The 9,732-nt window shown below is 41.5% G+C and overlaps 2 protein-coding genes and 1 long non-coding RNA gene across 3 annotated transcripts in view; 2 read left to right on the plus strand and 1 right to left on the minus strand.

Moving 5' to 3' along the window:
• The window catches only part of LOC112554314 (acetylcholine receptor subunit alpha-like 2), a 31,933-nt gene extending 29,211 nt beyond the window's left edge, over positions 1-2,722 (plus strand). Inside the window, 1 exon segment of the mRNA XM_025222048.1 lies at positions 171-2,722. Coding sequence (XP_025077833.1) covers positions 171-1,492 — 1,322 coding nt within the window. The 3' untranslated portion in view covers positions 1,493-2,722.
• An 80-nt stretch (positions 2,723-2,802) lies between these two features.
• Positions 2,803-7,337, plus strand: LOC112554543. Its single transcript, XR_003097256.1, has 2 exons — positions 2,803-3,960; positions 6,114-7,337. It is a non-coding gene; the product is annotated as an uncharacterized LOC112554543 (long non-coding RNA).
• LOC112554539 lies at positions 5,306-9,222 on the minus strand. The gene is made up of 3 exons (XM_025222351.1): positions 8,963-9,222; positions 7,795-7,979; positions 5,306-5,983 (listed from the first exon to the last, which is right to left on the minus strand). Exons 1-3 carry the CDS (start codon positions 9,117-9,119, stop codon positions 5,321-5,323), a joined length of 1,005 nt encoding a protein of 334 aa, XP_025078136.1. The 5' UTR covers positions 9,120-9,222; the 3' UTR covers positions 5,306-5,320.
• Positions 9,223-9,732: the final 510 nt, after the last annotated feature.

A 9,732-nucleotide genomic window follows, 5' to 3' on the forward strand; every position in this document is an offset into this window, starting at 1 on the left:
ACCTGCCCAAAGATATTAAATGCTTAAGTATTTACTGTCTTTTGCCTGCCCCTACCATGATACTTCCCGCCAGCCACTCAGGTTTTGGTTTGGTTTTTTTTTTTAAGATAGCTCTTATAAAGTGGTACGTAACGATTTTTCGTAACGTCTGCCTCGTTCTGCATGTGCAGGGATCTACCTGACTGTCACCATGGCAATGACGTCACTGTCCATCATTCTGACCGTCCTGGTTCTGCAGCTGCATCACGTTGGACCGCATCAAAAGCGAGTGCCCCGCTGGATGTGGACGCTAGTCATCGACGTCCTCGCTCCGCTCGTCTGCCTGTGCCACTTCAGTCACCGCTACAGCAACCTCCATGCCAAGACGGCCACGGGAGACCCCCACTATCGCGTCCTCGACCCCGGGAAGCCCGAGGACATCCTGCTCAACACTTTCGATGCTGAGGTCCCTGCCGGAAGTCCCTCCGGAGTTTCAGCACGTCCCAACCGTGTAGGACGGGGACGCGGGAACTGTAACGGCATCATCCCGGCAGCGGCACGTGTAGAAGACAGGGGAGACAAACATTTGGGGAGAGAGGTCCCACGCGTCGATGGTTCCAGACTAGATTTGGATAGAAGCAGGAGGATGGGTAATTACGGCTGTGGGATTCCTCCGGGGTCAGTCAACGCCGGCCTAAATCCATCTGTGGGGGCATCCGTAAGGGAGACGAGGTCTAATATGGGTGTTTGTGTAAATGTCTCAGCAAAGCATCCTGGAGTGTCGCCTCAGTCGTCGTTGTCGTTGGACCCTCAGTCCAGCCATCTATCAAGCAGACGAGAGGAGGCTGTGGCTTCCGGAACCTGCGGTGGCCGGCCCGCTCGTAAGGATCCTCAGTTCCGGCCTGGGGAGTACATTCGCACACCACAGGAATCGCGTAACCATGGCGACGATCAGTTTGGTCTGAACTCTCCAGCAAGTGGTATTGGACACCAGTCCCCCCGAGACTGTCTCTCGGTCCTTGTAGACACAGACAGCAAGAAAGTATCAGTGGGTCAGACCCAGAAGGACCAAGCAGAGCGTCAGCTGCAACTCAACGAACAGAATAATGATTCAAGTCATCCTTGGATCCGACAAGAGACTTATTCTCACCCTGGCTTTTCTTCACGATCTTCTGATGAAATGCTTCCGCCGCGGAATTTTTCAAGATCGGGAGAGAACATCAGCCAGCCAATCCCCAGCAACCTTGACCCTAGAACGGGTTCACATCAAGTCTCTGCCAGCCGAGTTAACCGAGACTATCAGAACGAGCGCATCACGCAGCATCTTCAGGTCTTGATTAGCCGAGATGAAGCAGACGACCGCCATCGAGACATTGTCACCGAGTGGCGCGTGGTGGCTCACGTTATGGATCGTCTGCTCTTCTGGCTGTTCCTTATCGTGGCGATTGTCTCTTCTGTTATCATTCTTATTATCAAGCCGCTGACAAAGCCAGAAACATGGCAAAAAAACTGAACCTGACTCTGCCGAACATGAACCCAATCTTCCGCTGTCGTTTTAGCAGCTTCCTGCAGTTGATCCCATGGACATTCAGTATGTCTGTAGCAAATGACATTGTTACCTGTGATGCCAGTCCCTCGCTGCTGAGTTTTAATAGGATTGCACGTTGGTGCCAGAAAAACACTGTAGTTATATTGTTTTCATGAATAACTGCGACGAAATCCCGACTGCAGATCTCTCTGTTTGAACACTGTGATTACAACCAGAAACGATAAACAACAATTGACGACCAAAACGTTAAGAGCGATGTTGAAGAAGTAATGTAATGACTATTCATTTATGTATTACAAAATTTGAACATCATTAGAATTATTAGAGATGTTACCTTTGACTCTTCAGTGTTCCGATGGCTGTGCAAGTCAGTAAGACTAGTTACAGTAGCATATCATTCGAGACAGAATGAAAGCAGTTATCAGAAACAATATGTCTATGTGTGTATGAATGAAAATGGTTTCGATAAGAGAAAATATGTGTACATGATGTGCGTGGATGATGGTTCTCTCCCTTCTACAAGGTATCTGAATTGTGTACACTATCTGCCGTTAAAATGAACTGTTACACACGATCATAATATTCAGATCCGATTGCCCAGATATTTATTTAATTTTCCAATGAGCGTGTTACTCAAAGAACCATTGTGACCCGGATGTTTTTATGAAGACCATATTGAATACAGGCATAGTAAGTGCATCATGTGTACACAATGTGCGTGGATGATGGCCTTAACCTCAAATATTCAGAAATTGTTTCCCTCATAAGCGCAATGTGAATTGTGCACATTATCCATTAAAATGAAGTGCTACACAAAATCATAATATCCAAACCCGATTGCGTAGCTTATCTAAGATTTTTCTTTAATTTTCCCATGAGTTTGTTACTCCAAAAACCACTGTGACCCCGATGTTTTGCATGAAGACCATATTTATTGCAGGCTTAGTACATCATAGATTGATCAGTTTCAAACCGACACAACTTTTATCCATCGTTGAAGTATTTGTTCGTTTACCTTACACATGTCTTAAACTAACAATCAGTGCAAAACTTAAGAGTGAGTAACTTGTGTGTTTGTATCTGTGCGGCGGAATGCTTAGATTATTGCTATGTGATCATGACAAATAAAATGAGTTGACAAGAAAAAAAAGTCCTCTGAGACCACACTCTTCATGTTAATGTCGATTTTTTTGTTTTGTTTTTGGTTGGTTGCTTGGTTGGTTGGTTGGTTGGTTGGTTGGTTGGTTGGTTGGTTGGTTGGTTGGTTAATTTTTTGCTTGTTTGTTTTTAGGGAAGAGAAATTGTAATCTTTCTAATATTATTTCGTATTCCACGAACTTTGGTGAATATCTAGGGATAAGAGCAGGGAAGGTTTGACAAATATCGCTTCGACTCCGTCGTGTGTTTCACTTGATGAGGCAAAATATCGCCACTGTGTTTATTTCTAAGTTACAAGTTGCATAAAATAACAATCTAGCGACTTGTCTACAGCCCGTACATGTGCTGCACATAAAACTATCAAACGGTGTCCAACAATGCGCTGTGCAAACTCTCTCTTACTTGTAACAGGGGGGAGATGTGGGGCTGCTTGCCCAGTCTCACGACAATAATGAACACAAGTTAACACTGTCGTGGGTTTCAGGTGCTCTTACTCTCGCTCCGGTTGATGGCTCCGGCTAAGGCGAAGCGTTCCCAAGAGAACTTCTCTGTGTGGTGATGCTCCCACCTCTACATCTCTCTCAGAATGCTCTTACCCTGTCTGGAGGTGGTTAGAACAACCAGCGGGTCTTTCCTCCTGTAAAACCAGGGACACGGGTTACTGGCTAGGAATAACCCCGGGGAAAGCCTAACTTTACTATACCGCAACCATAGTTGCGCATGACGGAAGTGGCAGACATGATAGAAGCTATCTACTGCAGATTAAATCCCTTTAAGTCATTGTGAAGCAATGTGATGTATTTTTCATATTCCTTCGTGACTGCTCGTTGATCAAGGTCGAGTAGTCGCACGTGTGATTTGTGTGGTACTAAGGAGATATACCACAAAATTACAGAAACTATGCTTTTAACAGAGATTGCGGGTACCATCCCATTAAAGTTGGTGAAGCTGCATGAGAAGCGAAGAGTTGTGTGTCGTCAATAAAAATTACATGGATATTTTAGGGGGTGGCTGGCATCGGTTCAAATCAGACCCTGGGATTGTAAAATCATGTCACTTAGAATTAAGTCGTACGGTGAGATTTAGGATTTCAACTAAGAAGCAGACGACGTGACGTCATACGCTTCCATTCTTACACCTGCGTGTACTCCGCCATGTTTGTGATGGCCGGCGATTACGATTTAGCAAATTTTGTGCCGTCGTTCATTTTAAGGTTGTAATAGCGAAAGAAGAGTATATTCCTGTGGAGTTTGACTGCAACACGTGTAGTTCTGGTGAGTTTGAGGCTGTGTTTGTACCAATGATATTTTAGTACAGCGAGATCTGACTGCACTGGTGTTCAAGGAGGAATGTGGAATGTCTGTGAAATTGAAAGTATGTCGAATATACAGATTGTCATTATCCATTGTGTTTAAAATCTCCCAGTGCACTTTCACCTTCACCAGGCCTTCATTAATTACTATTATTATTATGCCAGATTCTGCTATACTGACTGTGCACAACCCACACATGCACAACACGTGCAGGTCATAGTCTGTGGAAAATACGAGCTTTGATAAGTTCCTTGTGTCTGGGTATGCTTTACGTGGATTAGCAGGAAATTCCAGGGTTCCAAATATTTCAAAATCTTGTTTGCCGAGGTTAAAATGAGAGAGTATTTTAGAGGGTTTTTTTTTTTTTTTTAGTAGAAATGTGTCCTGAAATCTCAGTACCCTTTATGAGTTTTCATAATTTATTCTGGTTTAATATGTAGTACAGTCCTAAAATTCCAACCAGTAACTCCGGTTTGATGTTGGTTGTTTTTCTTTTTTATTTAATTGCTTGTTTATTGTTTTTTTGTTGTTGTTGTAGTAGTTTTTTTTCTTTTGTTTTTTGTTGGGTTTTGTTTTTTTTTTGGGGGGGTGGGTGCAATAACCGCGTACAGCTTCGATCTACCCAGTCTTGGAGTCCATGATCGATGTCACTCCACAACAACATGAGGGTTTCTATCACATGGAAGCTGTGTTCAGCAAGCGATTGTAGTTGATGTGAAAATTCACACTTATGACACCACTTTAGTGCATTGTTTTTACACCTTGTCTTTGTGGTGGTGGTCTTGATTGATAGGTATAAGTTTTTAATTTGGCAAAATGCTTCATTGAATAAAATCATAAAGAAACAAAAGTGCAGAATTCATCATCATTGATTGATGCATAACAAAGGAGCAGACAAGATCTGATTTTTTTTTCCAGGCAATTCATTTGCAGACCTAGCTTTCCTTTTTTAGGGATTTCGGGAAACACAATCCACAAAATGGCGATGGATACCATCGTACAGGATTCTTCGAGTGGATCTTATGAAGGTACACTGTTGTTAAAGCGTAGGAAATATGAGAGTACATTATTAGGGTTGAAGAAATGATTATTATATTGGAACCTCATTGTCAGTCTTAACATTTGTTGATAAATGTGTAATGTGGTCTGCGCGTGTCTCTTTGACACAGAGACATTAGGCTATGTAGACAATCGGTATTATATTATTCATTCCAAGTTATCAGTAAATAAACACAAAAATGAGTTTTCATTATAAATGACTCATGCTGGTATGTTGCGGAACAATACATAATGGCTTAAGACAAGGTGGGATAATTGATGTTTATTTTTCTAATGAATTTGTATTCAGTGATTTTACTCTAATCTCATGTATCATTTTAAATATATCAAATTGTAGTTGATACCGAATGTCTTCAGGAAAGTTTTCCGTTGTTCGAGCTACCATTTGATAAAACAACTCATTCTGTGTTGCCTTTCTTGATTCCTCCATTGCCTTTTCCCTTGCCTTTTGCAAATTTTTTAGAATCTCCACAGCCTGTGCAGCTGGACTGGTGGTGTCTAATTTCTCTACCCTCCTCCTCTTTTTTGCACAGTCTGGTACCTTTGGTGGTGGTGTTTGCTGGTACGCATTGGGTGAGGGTGGGGAAACAGCTTCACTTGGGGTGTCTGATATGTAATCCTTCCACTTTTGTGCACAGTCAGGTGCCTGTGGTGGTGGTGTTTGCTCGTACACTTTGGGTGAGGGTGGGGCAGCAGCTTCACTTGGGGTGTCTGATATGTCATCTTTCCACTTTTGTGCACAGTCAGGTGCCTGTGGTGATGGCGTTTGCTGGTACACATTGGGTGAGGGTGGGGCAGCAGTTGCTTCAGCTGTTTCTCCTGAGCTGGCCCCCACAGAAGTGAGGAGAACTCTGATATCTCCTGTTTCCTCGTCTGTAACAAGGGGTCTTTCTGAGGATTCTGAGGAATTTGTTGATGCAAAACTCTGCAAATTAGATAAAATACTCATGAAATAAATTTCAATAAATCTTGTATATTCTTTGTACATGCAAATATGCTATAGATACATGTACATGTATATTATATTGCTAATATGGGATGTTTTGTTTTTGCAGGTTCCAAGTACTGAGGCAGAATGGCAACAAATTTCACAAGAATTTGCACAGCGATGGAATCTGCCAAACTGCATTGGAGCCATAGATTTCAAGCATGTTGCCATTTGGTCCCCTGGTGGGTCAACACACTATAACTATTTAAAATTCCACATCATTATTCTTCTGGCAGTTGTAGATGCTATGTTTTGACGTGGGAGCAAATGGCAGGGCAGGTGATGCTGGTGTTTTCAGAGACAGTACTCTAGCTGCTGCTCTTAAGAACAACACTCTTAATATTCCAACGCCAGTGCCTCTGCCAGACTGTGTTACACCTGTCCCATACTTTATTGTAGGGGATGATGCCTTTCCCCTTAAACAATATCTACTACAATCATTCCCATTCAGAAAGGTCATTCAGAATCTGCAAGATGCTGAGGAGGAGATGGAGAGAAGGCGACAAAGAATTTTTGACTATAGATTGTCAAGAGCTCGAAGAATTGTAGAAAACATGTTTGGCATTCTGGTGCCACGCTTTGATGTTTTACAGAAACCAATGGCCCATAGCCTGGAATGAGCCACAATGATCACACTTGCATGTATTGCACTCCACAACTTCTTGCGATCTAAAGCGGACCAAGAGTTTGTGCCATCCTGTTTCATTGACAGGGAAGAAACTGAATGCCAAAGTGTAATTGAGGGAGACGCGCCTAAATACACATCAGCTGCAACCCTTAACTATGTTGCTGTCAACAGGTCATGTGACTGATGCCAGACTTGTGCGTGAGGAAGTAAAAACTTATGTGAATGAGTAGGGCACCGTACCATAGCAAAATCCCATTGTATTTGGTGATTAATAGGTTGTGTGTGAGTGTAGTAAGCATGAGTATGTGAGGTGGAACTAGTTTATACTCTAACCCAAGAGCTCCCAACAAAAGAAAATTTCTATTAATGATGTTTCTTATTGTATGCATGTGTTTGTGTGTGTATATATAAAGAGAACTGTTTTTTTTTTTACTTTTTACAGTGAGTATATATTATTTTGCAGTTAGCTCTGATTCTTAACTGTTTTTTGTACTTTAACCTCTTCATTGCCCATCATTCTGTTTCTTCAGATGCATATGCATTAGTTTTTGCATTAAGATTTGAGTAAGTATATGAGCATGATGCTTGAAAGATTTGAAAGTGATAAATTTATAGTATTTAAATCAAAATATATTTAACTATTAAATGAATGATGGAAATGCATACTTCAGCATTCTGTTATTTTTCTTTGTGTATGGTCTGTGTCAAGAAACCATAGTCCATTCTTTTGAGTTAACCACGTGTGTCTGATCTGTGATCTACATATTATCTGATTATTTTTCATCTGTAACCATTTTTTCAAAGTAGAACTTGTATATAGCAAATAAGCACCTTTCCCATCTTAAAATTACCCATTGGGACTAATAAAGTTGGTCATTGTCATTCTGTTAAAAAATAATCAAATTACATACAAAGGATATTTGGTAATTAGATATCTAAAAGCATTTTAAAAATTGTACTGACACTTTTGTGTTTTAAAATAATGTGAAAACTAAACAACTGGAGCTGAAATATTGCAGCTTTGATAAAAATAATCTGAAAACAAATACTAAAAACTATAACACAGATGCGATTGCCAGTTTGAGAATATAGATATTATCCATTAGCTCAAAGTGCTTACCAGGTTGTCTTGACCCTTTCGTGTTTTTATAAAGGGTCTCAGAAAATGCAGCGCTTTCCAAAAACGCCATATGGGCTCTGCCACATCACATGCAGACGCCTCGCTTTTACAGCGGGCGTTGTATGACCATAGTTGCTGCAGAAGAGACGTTCTTAGCGAACGCATTTTCTGCTTCACATCGTTTCCTGAAATTAGGAAAACAGCAGACTTTAATTATAATATGCTAAATTGTATTAATACAAAAGCATATCAATAAAGATTATGAGAACTGCTCATTTATTATATAGAATGTTTCGTGATGAAGCAACTCTTGGTGAGAAGTCTCTTTTTCCTTATATTTCTGAGGTAAAGTTCTCAGAATTTGTGGTATCTTTACACTTATTTATTACATATAAGCCATCACTAGCATCAGCAGCATACATCTTGGTTCATGCATTCTTGAAAGTGTTTTAATCACTTAATCGCTAAACCAAGGACGTGTATAGTTGGATTGCTGTCTGTCTGCCAATGTAGCAATATGAATCGTGTAACGTACTCAAACTTCCCAGCAGGACTAAACGTCTCAGTTCAAACTTTCGATGGATTAGTAAACATTTTCTTGGGTTTATTTATCAAAACCAGCCCAATTTCTGTGCCATGAAGTCTGTGCAAGCATCTGTGATGAGCTTATGCTCGCTGTACTTGGGGTGCTCACTTTCTTTCCGTTTCTGAGACGATGATTCTAACCACGCTGTCAATGACCTCTTGCAAATAAGTTAATGGAACCATGATGGTAGATCCCCTTGATGGAACTCTTCCCGGGAAGGGAAAAAAAAACCAACAAAACTCAGTGCAAGGGAAGTAACTCTCACCTTGTGGCGGACGACAATAGATTGGGCTACAATGTCAGACACTACACTTACCCAGCTTTGTATTCTTCGTTGTTCTTCGCCCAAATTTGAAGGGGTCCCCTGGGACCCCATTGACGAAAATTGAAGGGGTCCTCCGAACTTTTAATGCGTACTGTACGCAATTTTTTGCGTAAGCAGAAGCCCTGCTAATCCATCGAAAGTTTGAACTGAGACGTTTAGTCCTGCTGGGAAGTTTGAGTCCGTTACAAATCGCAGTCCACGGATATTCGTAGCTAAACAGTACACAATCATCGAAGTAAAGATAAGAAAATTGTTACCTGTAATGCCATTGCCCACAGCACGAGCGATTTCAGTGAAGGCATTCTTGGTCTTATTCCGGTTCAAATAATCTGGGTGTGCAGTGTCGAACAGACACGGATAGTTCTCCCAAAGCGAAATCAAGCGAACACATCGTTCCTCCGACCACATCGCCATTGTTACAATGTGGAGGTAAAAGGGAGCCTACTGTGTTCAAGCATTCCGATTGGCTACAGCCCTACAATGTAGGTCAGCCCTTGCGAGAAAATAGAATCACGTTCTATATTTGGAAACCTTGACACAAGGCCTGCATGCGTACCGTGTGCACAACTCCGCAAAGTACCGTACATTGCAGCGTGAGAATAGGCTAATAAACATAAATGTGAACTAAAAGCGTCCGAGAAAACGTAGTGTTTTTGTTTTGTTTTTTGAGTGCAGACTTCTTTCGAAGATCTGTACAAAACGTCGAATTTGAGTGTAGCGAACTGCATATATCTGACTGTGTATGTGTTGATATATATATAATGGAGGTTGCATGAGATCAAATGTACCAAAAAAGACCTCTTGTTGCAGTGATGATAATTTAGCGAGTAAATTTTTGTTTCCCGTCGGGTTTTTGCGTTTACGGGTATCCTGTTCCTATCCCCTTCACTTTCCCATTCATCGTGGGAAATCACCTCTAGGTTTTTAGCCACTAAACTATACCGGGTTCCCCTATAGATGAGATTGAATTGCTGTGTTTGGAAAGGGAATGTGCTTTCACCTGAAGGAGATACCACTATGGGGGTAG

This window comes from Pomacea canaliculata, linkage group LG13 (genome assembly GCF_003073045.1).
Source record: "Pomacea canaliculata isolate SZHN2017 linkage group LG13, ASM307304v1, whole genome shotgun sequence".
NCBI classification, from domain to species: domain Eukaryota; kingdom Metazoa; phylum Mollusca; class Gastropoda; order Architaenioglossa; family Ampullariidae; genus Pomacea; species Pomacea canaliculata.

Excerpts from the sequence above, each read along its gene's own strand:
- LOC112554539 (XM_025222351.1), bottom strand. The coding sequence starts at position 9,119 with ATGGCGATGTGGTCGGAGGAACGATGTGTTCGCTTGATTTCGCTTTGG. Across the intron at positions 7,980-8,962 it reads TGTGGGCAATGGCATTACAG|GAAACGATGTGAAGCAGAAA; the intron begins GTAACAATTTTC and ends TCCTAATTTCAG. Across the intron at positions 5,984-7,794 it reads GAAAGGGTCAAGACAACCTG|AGTTTTGCATCAACAAATTC; the intron begins GTAAGCACTTTG and ends TCTAATTTGCAG.